Source organism: Manacus candei, unplaced genomic scaffold (assembly GCF_025592945.1).
Source record: "Manacus candei isolate 608988 ecotype Guabito, Panama unplaced genomic scaffold, ASM2559294v1 h1tg000118l, whole genome shotgun sequence".
Lineage (NCBI taxonomy): Eukaryota > Metazoa > Chordata > Aves > Passeriformes > Pipridae > Manacus > Manacus candei.
In genome coordinates this window covers 580,229-594,906 of record NW_026138166.1, presented here as the reverse complement: position 1 = coordinate 594,906, position 14,678 = coordinate 580,229, and the positions used below count along the sequence as shown (strand labels likewise).

The 14,678-nt window shown below is 57.7% G+C and overlaps 1 protein-coding gene across 1 annotated transcript; it reads left to right on the top strand.

The window, feature by feature from the left end:
- The first annotated feature begins 1,658 nt into the window (after positions 1–1,658).
- Positions 1,659–5,787, top strand: LOC127462018 ((3R)-3-hydroxyacyl-CoA dehydrogenase-like). The gene is made up of 8 exons (XM_051770276.1): positions 1,659–1,710; positions 2,145–2,344; positions 3,363–3,479; positions 3,718–3,816; positions 4,202–4,287; positions 5,002–5,086; positions 5,495–5,569; positions 5,736–5,787. Exons 1-7 carry the CDS (start codon positions 1,659–1,661, stop codon positions 5,564–5,566), a joined length of 711 nt encoding a protein of 236 aa, XP_051626236.1. The 3' UTR covers positions 5,567–5,569; positions 5,736–5,787.
- Positions 5,788–14,678: the final 8,891 nt, after the last annotated feature.

Here is a 14,678-nt window from a genome sequence, read left to right as displayed (position 1 = left end):
GCTCGGGGATGGAGCGGGGGGAGGAGGAGCGGGCAGAGGCAAAGGAGGAGGAAGAGGAGGAGCATCGCCCCCCTGAGCGGGCGGGGAGGGGGAGCTCGGCTGCGGTGGGTTGGGGGTGTGCGGGGGGTTTTGGGGGGGATGTTTGGGGCTGAGCCGCAAATGGTCCTCGGGGGGACCTCAGGAGGTGTTTTGGTTTTGTTGGGGGGGATCCCGGGGTGGGTTCCCGGCAGAGGCGGGAGGTGGGCGGGGGGATGCGGGGACCCCCCGCGGTGGGGGTCGGTGTTGCGGGGTCAGGCCCCGCCGCCCCCATTGTCAGCCCGGTGCCGGCGGGGGGGGACGCGACGAGCCCCTTTTTTAGGGCCCCCGGAGTGGGGAGAGCAGAGAGGGGCGACAGCGGAGCTGGGGGACCCCCGGCAGCCTGGGGGGGCGGGAGGGGAAGCGCGGAGAGGGGGAGCCCAGAGGGGTGGGGGGCCGGGGACCCCCGGCCCCTGGAAGAGGGGGCTCCGAGAGGGGGGACCCCTGGGATTCCCGGCATCTCCAGCAGCCCGGAAAAGGCAGAACCCGGAGAGGGGGCCCCCAAAACACGAGGGACCTGCAACAGCCTGAACGGGGGGACCCCCAGAACCCCAAAGTGCAGAGAGCAGAGGGAGTGAACTTCGGGGAGGGTTTTTTAGAGCCTTTTCCACGGGCCTCCCTCCCCTGGCTGTGGTCTCCCTGTTTGTCAGCACTGTCAGGTTTGCCCACCTGAAGCCCCCCTCCATCTCCTCCCCGCTGCTGGAACTGCTGAGGTCAGTTCTGGACTCAGTGGTTCCAGTTTTCCCATGGGATCATCCCCTTAGGCATGGGATCCACAATTCCCAAAATCGTCCCTGAATCCCACCCCAAAGCCTCCCATTCCCGACCCCCTGGATTCCGGTGTTCCCCTGGGAGTGCCCCAGTATTCCCGCGGGAGCGTCCCGGGATCGTCCCGCCGGGAATGGGATCTGAAATTCCCGGCTTGGGACCTCAAAATCCCAGTTTTCCCGTGGGATCATCCCCTTGGAAATGAGATCCAGAATTCCCAAATTGAGACCCCCAAATCCTCCCTGATTCCCACCCCAAACACCTCTTTCTGGCCTCTTTTTCCATGCTTTATCCCAATTTTCTCAAGGGATCATCCTGTGTTTTCCATGGGATCATCCCCTCGGGAACGGGGTCTGCAATTCCCAACCTTCCCCGCCCCCCCCCCAATTTGGGACCAAAAACGCGGCCTCACCCCCGTCCTAAAATCCGGCATGTGGGGTCTGGGTCGCCCCAAGAAGTTGGGGTGGGATTCACATGTGCGGATCGCGGAATTCCGGGAGAATTTTTTGAATTTCCGGAGTGTTTTTTTTCTTAATACTGTTATTCAGGGTTGTAGCAAACCATGGGGTTGGTGGATTAAAATGGAAACATTTGGAGGAGCCCAGAGGGTGAAATCCAGGACTTGGCGATGCCACGAGGGGATTCAGGTGTTTATGGGATTCAGGTGTTTATGGGAGGGGAAAAATCAGGGAAAAGGGGGAAAAAAACCCGGGCAAAGCCGAAAAACTGCGGCTGGAGGACTGACGATAGAGTTGGTGCGGGCAGAGCGGCGCGGCGTGCGCGCCTCCGTCTCGGTTTTCACTTCCGGCGCCGCCATGTTGGGGAGGTCGACGGGGCGACTGGCGGGGGTCGTGGCGCTGGTCACGGGTGGGTTTTGGGGGGGATTTTGTGGTGTTTTGGGGGCGAGAGGGAAGGGGAGACCCCCAGGGTTGGAGTGGGGGGGAACTTAGGGCGGGGAGACCCCCGGGAGGGACGCTGGGAGGGGTTAAAGGTGACCCTGGTGATACTAGGAGGGTCACTGGTGATACTGGGATGGTCACAGACCACTCTGGTGACACTGGGGGAGGTCACTGGTGACACTAGATCCCACTGGTGACACTGGGAGGACACCGGGAGGGGTCACAGACCCCACTGGTGTCACTGGGGGGGTTATTGGTGACACTGGGAGGGGTCACTGGTTAAAGTGGTCCCCACTGGTGCCATCGGGCAGTCATTGGTCCTCCGGGTCGCCAGGGGGCGCCAGGGGCGGTTCCCATACCCCTCAATGGCCCCGGTTATTCATTGGCCCTCCGAACCGCCAGGGGGCGCCAGCGGCATCGGCCGCGCCGTGAGCGGCCGCCTGGCCCGCGAGGGCGCGCGCGTGGCCGTGGCCGATCGCGACATGTCGGGGGCGGCGGCGACAGCGAAAGGGCTCCCCCGGCACTGCCCCCCCGACCACGGAGCTTTCCAGGTGGATGTGGCCGATCCCAAAAGCGTCGCCGGGATGGTGAGGGGGGTGCAGGTAATGTCGCCGCCGCCTCCCCCCCACCGGTGACATGTCGCGAGAGTGTCACACCCTCCCCAGTGTCCCGCAGTGTCCCTGAGTGACCCCCGATATCCGCAATGTCGCCCTCAAAATTCCCAAATCCACCCAAAATCACTCCCAGTATTCACAAATTCCCACAAATTCCTTCCTATTCCCACAAAATTCTTGGGAAATCGCAGCCAAACGGCCCCAAATTGCAGGAAAAGCCCCCCCAAATCCACCCAAAATCGACCCAAATCCTCCCCAATTCACCCCAAATCACCCCCAGAATTCCCAAATCCCCACAAATCCACCCAACCCAGACCCAAATCCACCCCAAATCACCTCCAGAACTCACAAATTCCCCCAAAACTTGCAAATTCCCACAAACTCCCCCAAAATTCCATCCGATTCCCACCAAATTCCTGGAAAATCGCAGCCAGCCGTCTCCAAATTGCAGGAAAACCTCCACAATTCCCTCCAAAATCGACCCAAATTCCCTCGCATTTCCCCCAGAATTCCCAAATCCCCAAAACTAGACCCAAATCCACCCCAAAATCACCCCAAAGCTCCCAAATCCCCATGATTTCCCCAAAACTCACAAATTTCCTCAAAATTCCATCCGATTCCTACCAAATTCCTGGGAAATATCAGCCAAATGTCCCCAAATTGCAGGAAAAAAACCCCAAATCTGCCCTAAATTAACCCAAATCCACCCCAGAATTCCCAAATCCACCCAACCCAGACCCAAATCCACCCCAAAATCACCCCCAAGACTCCCAAATCCCCACAAGTTCCCCCCAAATTCCCCAAATTTCCATCAAATCCCCACCCAGTTCCTGGAAAATTGCAGCCAAATGGCCCCAAATCCCAAGAAAACCTCCCTCAAATCTGCCCAAAACCAACCTGAATCCACCCCAGGATTCCCAAATCCACCCAAATCCACCCAAAATGGACCCAAATCCTCCCCAGTCCTCCCCAAATGACCCCTTGATGTCCCCAAATGTCCCCCCAGGAGCACTTTGGGGTTCCCCCCCGTGTCCTGGTGTCCTGTGCCGGGATCACCCGCGACCGGATGTTCCTGGAGATGGGAGAGCGGGAATTCCGGGAGGTGCTGGGGGTGAACCTGGAGGTGAGAGGGGACACTGGAGACATTGAGGGGACATTGGGGGGACAGTGGGGACATTGGGGGTCATTGGGGGTCATTGGGGACATTGGGGGGTCATTGGGGGACATTGGGGACATTGGGGGGACAGTGGGGGACATTGGGGACATTGGGGACATTGGGGGGACATTGGGGGGACATTGAGGACATTGGGGGACATTGGGGGGGTTGTGCCACCCCCGATGTCCCCCCGCTGCCCCCCCAGGGGACGTTCCTGGTGACACAGGAGGTGACAAAGGCCCTGGTGACATCGGGGGACCCCGGGGGGGCCTCCCTGGTCCTCGTGGGCAGCGTGGTGGCCAAGGTGGGACCCCCACTTGTCACTGTCCCTGTCACTTGTCACTGTCCCTGTCACTTGTCACTGTCATTGTCACTTGTCACCGTCAGTGCCCCCGAAATGGGGGTAAAAGCCCTAAAAATGGGGATGAAGCCCCTGAAAACGCCAATTTTGGGGGAATTTGGGGACACCAGGGGGGGTCTAGGGATGTCCCCTCCCCCCCTTTGTCATTGTCACTTGTCACTGTCCCCTCCCCCCTGCCCAAAACTGGGGATAAACCCCCCAAAATTGGGGATAAAACCCCCAGAAACACGAATTTTGGGGGGCTTTGGGGACACTGGGGGGGGGTGTGGACACCGAGGGGGGTCCCAGGGGGGTCCCCTCCCCTTTGTCATTGTCCCCTCCCCCCCAGGTGGGGAATTTGGGCCAAACCAACTACGCGGCCTCCAAGGGGGGGGTGGAGGGGCTGACCCGGAGCGTGGCCAAGGAGGTGGCCAGGTGGGGACATTGGGGGACATCTGGGGACATTTGGGGACATTTGGGAGGGACAAGGGAAAATGGGGGGGAAAGGGAGAAAATTGGGGGATTTGGGGGGAATTCGGGGGAAAAACTGGGGGGAAAGTGGGGAAATTTGGGGGGAAATGGGGAAAGTTGGGGGATTGGGGGGAAAATTTGGGGGATTTTGGGGGGAAATTGAGGGGATTTGGGGGGGAAATTGGGGGATTTTGGGGGAAATTGGGGGGGAAATGGGGAATTGGGGGGGGAACTGGCGGAAAGGAGGAAGAAATGGGGGGAAATTGGGGGGAAATTGGGAAAATTTAAGGGGGAAATGGGGAAAAATTGGAGAGAAAAGGGGGAATTTGGGGGGAAATATGGAAAAATTGGGGAACTGGGGGGAAAAGGGGGAAGAACTGGGGAAAACTGGGGAGAAAATTGGGAAATGGGGAAAAATTGGGGAGGAGAATTGGGGGAATTTGGAGGGAAATTGGGGGGAAAAGGGGAAGAAATGGGGAAAACTGGGGGGGAAATTGGGAAATGGAGAAAAGGGGGAAATTGGGGGAATTTGGAGGGAAATGGGGAAAAATTGGGGGGAAATCAGGGGGAAAACTGGATTGGGGGGTTTGGTGACCCAGGAGGGGGTTGGTGACACCCTGTGGGGGGGTGACACGGGTCAGGGGGACCCCTCTGACCCCCCCAAATCCCCTTCCCAAGGTTTGGGATCCGCTGCAATTCCGTCCTGCCGGGATTTATCGTCACCCCCATGACGGACAAAGTGCCCCTAAAAGTGCTGGACAAGGTGACAGCGGGGGGTGGCACCTCCTGGGGACATTGGGGGGACATTGGGGACATTGGGGACATTGGGGGTCATTGGGGACATTGGGGGAAATTGAGGACATTGGGGACATTGGGGACATTGGGGACATTGGGGGGACATTGGGGGTCATTGGGGACATTGGGGGACATTGGGGATGTTGGGGGTCATTGGGGGACATTGGGGGGACATTGGGGACATTGGGGGACATTGGGGACATTGGGGAGGTGACACCAGAGGTGACCCTCGTGTGTGTGTGTGTGTCTCCCCCCCCTTCCAGTTTGCAGGGATGGTGCCACTGGGACAACTGGGGGACCCTGAGGGTGAGTTGGGGACACTTTGGGGACACTTTGGGGACACTTGGAGGTGCCACCACCCCCCGGTGTCCCCCAGACGTGGCAGACGTGGTGGCTTTCCTGGCGTCGGGGGACAGCGGCTACGTCACCGGGGCCACCCTGGAGGTGACAGGTGGGGACCCCCCATGTCCCCAATGTCCCCCCAGTGTCCCCAATGTCCCCCCAGTGTCCCCCCAATGTCCCCAATGTCCCCCCAGTGTCCCCCCAGTGTCCCCCCAATGTCCCCAGTGTCCCCCCAGTGTCCCCCCAATGTCCCCCCTTTCCCTCTCTCATTCCAGGGGGTCTCTTCATGTGACGGATCCAGCCCCTCCCCCCAAGTGTCCCCCCAATGGGGGGGAGGGGCAGACCTCAAAATGTGGGGGGTTGGGATGGGGGAGAGGCCCCGAGTTTGGGGGGAGGGGAGTCCAAAATTTGGGTGGAGGACAAAAGGGGGTCCCAAAAATTGGGGAGGGTCCCAAAACTGGGGAGGAGGGGCCTAAAGTAAGGGAGGGGCTCCCCCAAAATATGGGGGGAACCCCAAAACTGGGGGGGTCGAGGGAGGGGGGTGGAAACCCCTCCAAAAAACCACCAGGAGCCGTTGCCATGGAGATGTTTATTGGCCACGCCCACCGAGACCACGCCCACCCCTCCCCTCCCTTAAATTTCTAAAACAACAAAAATAAACATTTTGGACCCCAAATTTGGTTTTTTTTTGGGGTGGAGACCCCAAATTTTTGGGGTGAGGGGTTAGGAGGGGTCTCTTAAATTCGGGGGGGGGGAGGTCAGATGTAGCCCTGCCCCCTCTTGACCCTACCCCCCTTAAAACCTCCTCTAAAACCACAAAAATAAACATTTTGGGCCTCAAATTTTGGAGTTTTTTGAGGCAAATCCCCCTAAAAGCTTTGGGAGGTGTCCCCAAAATTCGGGAGGGGTGGAGTTAAGAGAGGGCGGAGCCAAATCCTCCATCTTTTCTGCCTTAAACCTCCTCTAAAACGACAAAAATAAACCTTCTGGATGCCAAATTTTGGAGTTTTTAGAGGCAAAATCCCCCAGAATTACCCCTAATTAGCACATAATGCCCGGGGTTCATGTTAATAATTAATTAGCCCATAATAGCTGTGGGTAAATCATTAACCCCTAATTAATCCATAATATCCGTGGGTTCCCATCAATCTCTAATTAATCCATAATATCCACGGGTTCCCATCAATCCCAAATTATCCCAAATGGTCCCAAACGGTCCCAAATTATTCCAAATAGTCCCAAATGATCCCAAATCCCAAATGGTCCCCAAACTCAAATCCCAAATCCCATGTGGTTCCAAATCCCAAATAAACCCCAAATCCCAAGTAAACCCTAAATCACCAATGATCCCCAATCCCATGTAGTTCCAAATCCCATATAAAAGCAAATCCCAGATGTTCCCAGATAACCCCTAAATCCCGAATAATTCCCAATCCCATATATTCCCAAATCCCAAATAAACCCCTAAATCCCCAATAATTCCTAAATCCCAAATAAACCCCCAATCCCCAAGAATTCCCAATCCCATATATTCCCATGTCCCAAATAATAGCAAATCCCAGATGTTCCCAAATCCCAAATAACCCCCAAATCCCCAGTACTTCCCAAACCCATGTAATCCCAAATGCCAAATAAACCCCAAATCCCAAATAATAACAAATCCCATTGAGGTGGTTTGAAGCTGGCTCCCTGCCAAGTCTCCAAACCTCACCACAAGAGCTCCCCCCCCCAAAACCAAGGGAGAAGAGAAAAGAAAACCAAGAGAACTAAAACGAGAGGCAGACAGCTGAAGCAATATATATCTAAATATAAATATATTTACACTTATATTACATTTATATACAATTGAAATATATGTACAATTTCAAAAGGAAAGGGGAAAGGGAAGGGGAAGGATAAAAAGGAACAAAAGCAAAATAAAATATACACGATCACTCTCCCAAGATCTAACAACAAAAAGAATTAGCAAAGGAGATCCCACTGCTCTCCTTGGGACAACAGAAAGTGGCTCTGGAACGACCCCGGCACCCTCCGTCTGCCAAGGCCGGCTGGGCCTTACCAGGCCTCGCTCCCCAACCCGACAGACTCCACACAGGGAACCTGCACCTCCAAAGCTGGAAGGAAAGAGGGCAAAGGCCTCTCCTCCTTTCTTCTTATAGCCCGGCTTAGGTAAAAATCGTGGGGAATAGCGGGGAAATCTGGGCACTGCCTTGGTCACAGACTGGTCACGAAGAAAGGCCCAGACTAAAGTACCAGAGACATCACATCCCCCTCTGTGACATCACATCCCCCTCTGTGACATCACAGCCTCCTCTGTGACATCACAGCCTCCCCATGACATCACATCCCCCTCTGTGACATCACATCCTCCTCTGTGACATCACATCCCCCTCTGTGACATCACATCCCCCTCTGTGACATCACAGCCTCCTCTGTGACATCACATCCCCCTCTGTGACATCACATCCTCCTCTGTGACATCACATCCCCTTCTGTGACATCACATCCCCCTCTGTGACATCACAGCCTCCTCTGTGACATCACATCCCCCTCTGTGACATCACATCCCCTCTGTGACATCACATCCTCCTCTATGACATCACATCCCCCTCTGTGACATCACAGCCTCCTCTGTGACATCACATCCCCCTCTGTGACATCACATCCTCCTCTGTGACATCACATTCTCTTCTGTGACATCACATTCCCCCCTGTGACATCACATCCTCCTCTGTGACATCACATCCTCCTCCATGACATCACATTCTCTTCTGTGACATAACATCTCTCCTGTGACATCACAGCTCCTCTATGATGTCACATCTCCCTCTGTGACACCACAACTCCCGTATGAGATTACATCCTTCCGGTGACATCACATCCTCCTCTGTGACATCACATCCTCCCAATGACATCACATCCTCCTCTGACACCACAGCTCCCCTATGACATCACATCCTTCCTGTGACATAACATCTCCTCTATGACGTCACGTCCATCCTATGACATCACAGCTCTCCTGAGACATCAGATCATCTGTGACATCAGATCCTCTGTGACATCAAACCTCTCCTGTGATATCATATTGTTCCTGTGCCGTCACATCCTCCCCTGTGCCATCACATCCTCCTCTGAGACATCACGTCCTCCCAGTGACATCGCATCCTCCCTTGTGACATCACAGCTCCCAGGTGACATCACATCCTTTCTGTGACATCGCATCATCTTTGTGACGTCATGTCCTCCACTGTGACATCACATCACCCCATGACATCACATCCTCCACTGTGACATCACATCTCCTCTATGACATCACACCCCCTATGACATCACGTCCTCCTCTGTGACATCACATCTCTCCTATGCCATCACAGCTCCTCTATGACATTGCATCCATCATATGACATCACATCCTTTCTGTGACATCACATCCTCCCCGTGATGTCAAGGCGATATGTGATGTCACAGGGGAGGACGTGACATCACAGGGACGATTTGATATCACAGCAGAGGTTTGATGTCACAGGATGGATGTGATGTCACAGAGGAGGATGTGATGTCAGAGGAGGATGTGACTGTTCCATCTCAGAGTCACCTCAGAGGGGCCCTCACGGGTACCTTGTCCCTCTGTTTTTCATGTTATCCCACAGAATTCCCGGAACAAGCCTGATCTTGTGCCCCTCCCCCATCATGTCCAGTGTAGAGCCCTGGGACACTGTGGAACCTCATGGAACCAAGGGGCCACTGTGACACCACAGGGCTTCATGGAACCCAAGGGACCCTGGGACACTGTGGAGGCTCAGGGAACCAAAGGGACCCTGGGACACTGTGGGGGCTGATGGAACCAAAGGGACCCTGGGACACTGTCAGGAGCCTCGTGGTGCCCAGGGCTGAGGAATCCCGTGGGTGCAGGTGGCTCAGGGAGCAGCTGCAGTTGGAGCTGTGGGATGAGCTCTGGGTGAGGGGCCTCAGACCAAAGGCTGTGAGCTGCTGACCCTGGAGCAGCCAAGGGAGAGGACACTTGGAGACAGGGCAGGAGCCCAGGACTCAGCAGGAAGAGCAGTTTGTGTGCTTGGAGTGGGAGGGGATAAAACCCCAAGGAATTTTTTGTTGGGGGTCCTTCCTTGAGGCACCAGCTCAGGCTGTATCTGTGTTTCTTCACAAAAAATAAATTGTTTTATAGTTTTTAAGATATCAGAGACTCTGCCACGGGAAACCTGGGGTGGAAGCAGTGAGGAAACCTGGTCTGACTGTGAGAGTGGGGGGTGTGGGGAGTCACAGGGGACCCGTCGGGTCACTGGAGCTGCTGCTGCTGGGAAGGGGCCTGAGTGTCAGCAGTGCCAGTCTGGGTTGGTGGGAGAGTGACAGCCAGGGAGTCTTGGGAATGGTGAGCCTGGGAAGTTTCCTTAAGAGTGTGAGGGGGATCTCGTGTGCAGAGACCCCCAGGAGCCCCCTGAGCCGCTCTGCTCATGGCAAGGATGCAGAGGAGGCAGAGTTACTGAACACCTTTGCACTGACAAGAGCAGCCCTCAGGGATCTCTGGCCCGGGAGACCAGGCTATAGGAATGTTGGAAGGAAGACCTTGCCTTGCTCAAGGAAGATTGGGTCAGAGAACACCTCCAAAAACTCTACACTCACAAGTCTGTGGGACACTTGATGACCTCCTGTCACCAAGGGGACCCTGTGACACTGTGGGACCTCGTGGTTATCAGTCTCTTCCAAACGTTGTGTGCAACTACAGAAAGGCAAAACAGTGGAGCCTGAGCGTGTTGATCCAAACTATTCCCATCTCACCTGAAGATGTCCCTGCTAACAGAGGTCCTGTGTGTTCCCTCTGCTCTCTGGGCACTTGCATCCTTTGAGAGCTGCCCATCACTGTGGTAGCCAAGAGCACAGGGCAGGGGATCCCCTGGAGGGGGACCAGAGACACCTTTCCTAGATCACCTTGCTCAGAGCCCCATCCAACCTGGCCTTGAATGTTTGCAGGGATGGGGCATCCACCACCTCCCTGCAAATGTGTTCCTGTGTTTCAGCATTCTCCTATAAAATATTTCTTCTTTATCTCTAGTCTGAACTTACCCTCTTTTAATTTAAGCCCCTCACTCCCTGTCCTATTGTGACAGGCCCTACTGAACCCTTTGCCCACATGTCTCTAAAAAGCTGCCTTGAAGCACTGGAAGGCCCCAAGGAGGTCTCCCCACAGGCTTTTCTTCTTCAGGCTGAAGAACCCCCACTCTCTCAGCCTGTCTCCATGCGAGAGGTGCTGCAGCCCTGGGATCCCCTTGGTGGCCTCCTCTGGAAGTGCCCCAAGAGGTGCGTGTCTGTGCTGTGCTGAGGAGCCCATGGAGCTGCAGGAGATGCCAGGGCTGGCAGGGGAATCCCCCCAAGCCATTGCCATTGCGGGTGGGTGCGTTGCAGACAGCCAGAGGAGCCCAGAGCTGGAGGTAGCACTGCAGGGGGGTCTCAGCTGAGCGGAGCAGAGGGGCAGAACCCCCCTGCCCTGCTGCCCACGCTGTGGGATGAGCCCAGGACACGGGGGGCTGTGGGCTGTGAGCTCCCATTGCTGGCTCCCATCCTGCTTTTCATCCCCCACTATCCCCATGGCCTTGGATGCAGGGCTGCTCTCCATCCCTTCAGCCCCGAGCCTGGCCCTTGAGATCTGGGGGCATTTGACACCCACTGGCTCCTTTGATCCCCTTTCCCATCCCTCCCAGAGCACAGGGAAGGACTGAGGGGCCTTGGCTGATTGTCCCTGACCCTCCCCTGCCCCGACACCAAGCTGTGCTCCTTGGGGACGGTGCTTGGACAGCCCCAGTCAGACCCTGTTTCCCGCTGTGCCCCCAAACCACCGGGTGCCCCAGGGGACGTGGGAACACACATGGACACGGGAAGGCACCCGTGGAGGTGGGAACACACACACCCAGACAGACACAGAGCATTTGTTTTGCTGCAGGGGTTTATTGATTCTTGCAGGGAAATTGCCAGGGCACCCAGGGGATCAGGGGGGTCCTCCAGGGATGATCATCTCCTCATGCCACTGGAGGGGTCCAGGACACGGGTGTCACCACCACTTCCAGTCCTGAAAGACAGAGCCCCAAACGTCACCCCCGGTGTTCACAGGGACATGGGAGGGGCCTTGTCCCCACCCTGTCTGTCTGCAGGGAGCTGGGGCAGGAGAAGGGAATTGGATGCTGAGATCCATGTGGCCCCCAGAGCCCCCCAGCCCGGGATGCTCTGACACCTCCCCGAGCCCCTCCCTGCCCTCCCGGTGAGCCTGGGGGTCTGCAGAGCCCCCAGTGCAAGGCCAGGCTTGGGGGCAGCTCTGTCCAGCTGCCCCGGGACACGGAGCAGGGACAGCCCCCTGCGTGTCCCTCTGCTGTCCCCAAGCTCTGCCCACTGCAGAGGGCTCAGGGACCCCCCAGGGCCCTGCCAGGCTCCCTTGGGGGGCTGAGGAGCCTCCCATATTTCTCACCTGGACATGCAGAGAGGCAGCCGAGCATCACTGGCGCATCAGCTCCACCTGGTCAGCCTCAGGGGGCTGGGGACAAAGGCAGGGTTAGAGACACACTGGGGTGGACTGGGACACACTGTGATGTACTGGGGCACACTGGGCTGGACTGGGACACACTGGGCTGGACTGGGGCACACTGGGCTTTACTGGGACACACGTGACCATGAGAGGGGAGGGTCTGAGCTCAGCAGAACTCGGGGTACCCACCTCAGACCTCTTCACTCAATGGACATCCATGCCTCCCTGGAGAGAGAGTGTGAGGTGTCACTGGTCACTGGGGTGTTCCCAGGCCCAGGAAGGATGGGGGGACTACATTTCCCCCCATTTCCCACACTGGGGACATCCCAACTCCAGGACTTACCCCAACACATCCACCTCCTCCTTGTCCCGCAATTGGCTGGGGAAGGAGAGCAAAGGTTTAAGCAGGATTGGCCCCTGTGGGGCTGGGGGAGACACACGGGTGTCCCCAGACCCCCCAGCCCATGGTTGGCCCCCGGTCTGAGGGGGAAAATCCCTTCTGCTCCCCCCAGCCCCTCTGCACCCAGTTTCCCCTGGGATCCCAGTTCCTGCAGGGCCCAGGGTGGGGATGGAGACAAGGAGAGCCAGGGGAATTCAGGGCCTGCAGGAGGGTGAGGTGGAGGAGGAAGGGACTCAAAGAGGGTGAAGTGGAGGGGAATTGGGGATCCCACAGGATGGGCATTGGGGTGTGGAAGGGATGGGACTGTGAGGGATGCAGGTGAGTTGGAAGGGATTGCAGTGGAGGGGACCCAGGGAATGAAGCAGGGCAGGGGTGGGGGCAGGAGAAATGGGGAAGAGGAGAAAAGTGGAAGGGACTGGGAGGGTCTTTGGGACTGAGGGGTCAAGGAAGGGGATTTGTGGACATGAGTGTTGTGGCAAATGGGAAAGGGAAAGGATTAGAGGAGAAAGAAGGGAAGAAATGGTGTGGGAATGATGCCCTGTGTGTGTGTGGTGGGGTGGACTGGGGTGTGTGGGAATAGAGTGGGGGCCCTGAGGAAGGGCCTCCCCGGTGCACACTGGGGTGGACTGGGGAGCACTGGGATGGCCTGGAGGGTGGTGGCCACCAGAGGGGAGGGTCTGGGCCCAGCACAAGCCCTGGTACCCACCGGGCCGCCGATCCCGCCTGCCTGTAGAGAGACAAGGAGACGTCACTGGTCACTGGGGTGTCCCCAGTGCCAGGAAGGGATGGGGGGCCCAAAGTGCCCCCACTTCCCACACTGGGTGCCCCCCAACTCCCAGACTTACCTCCGCACATTGGACGCCACTGGCCTCAATGGGCTGCAGGAGGAGAACAAAGGCTTGGTTGGGGTTGGCCTTGTGGGGCTGGGGGGCACACGGGTGTCCCCACCCCCTCCAGCCCCGGCTGCCCCCCGGGCTGAGCGGGGCTCTTTGGGATTGCGGCTCCCAGGCAAGTTGGGGACACCAGTGCAGGGGGAAAGGCAAGGCATTGAGGTCAAAGCCTGGAGGAAAGGCCCTGGGAAGGGGCCATGGCAGGGCATTTCCCAGTTGGTGCCAGTTCAGCCTGGCCAGGCCTTGTCCCACTTGAGCCCAGGGTGGAGCTTGGGCCTGTTTGTCCTCCTTGGACTCCAGTGGGGCTTGGCCCAGTTCCACCCAGTTTGGGTTGGGCCTTTGCCTTGGCTGGGAAAGAGAGGAGATGGTGGGGAGATGCCCCAGGGGACCAAGAGGATGGGATGGGGAGGCCTAAAAAGGTGGGATTTGGGGTCAGAAAGAGCAGGAAGCATTGGGACTCTGCCAGGACAGAGCCGGGTGCAAGCATCCCGTGAGGAAGCGGAGCTGCAGCAACAGGAGTTGAATTGTGGGAAGGGGAAGGAGAGAGGGAATTGTGGCCAGAAGAAAGTGGCCTGGCCCGGGGCTGGGGGTGCTGGGGAGTGCTGGGGAGCCCCTGGATTGGGAAGGGGCCCATCCCTGAGCCCATGGCCGTGGCATGGGGGTCTCACCTTGGCATCTGCCGGGGGGCTCAGCAGGATGGTGAAGAGCAGGGCCACGCTGAGCACAGCGACCTTCATCTTCCTCTGGGCCTGGGCAGCGTTGGCTGAGGCTGCACAAGGGCAGGAGCACATTTATCCCTGCCGGGACTCCTCCCTGCCCCCTCCCCGAGAGCCCCCGGGGCAAAGCCCGGCTGGGCACAGCCCCCAGCCCTGGCCACAAGCCCAGCCCTGGCACAGAGTCCATCCCGCCTGCGGCACCCATCCAGCCACCTTCCCCGGCATCCCTCCAGCTTCCTGCACGGGGCAGCTGCCCCTGGAAGGGCCCAGGCCCCTGGGGGTGCCAAGGGGGTGGGCAGGGAGCTGAAAGCAGCTGCATACCCTGTGGGGACAATCCCACACAACACAATCCATCCTCCAACAGCCCCCAAAGCCTGATCCCCCCATGTCCTCCTGCCCATCCCTTCCCAGAGCTTTCCTTCTGGGACACCCCAGAGCTCAGCCCAGCCCCAAACCCGGCATGTCTGAGCACAATTGTCCCTGTTCCCACTCCAACCCCTTGGTTGAACGCAGGGCTGGCACTGACCCCCTTCTTGGGGCACCAGGAGCCCGGGATCAGGGAAACAGGGAGCTGGGAGATAAAGGGGCTGACGGGCAATGGGCACAGCCAGGTGACTGGGATCTCCAGTCTGGGCAGGCACTGGGGAGCACTGGGCAATGCTGGCCCTGGCACACAAGGGCTG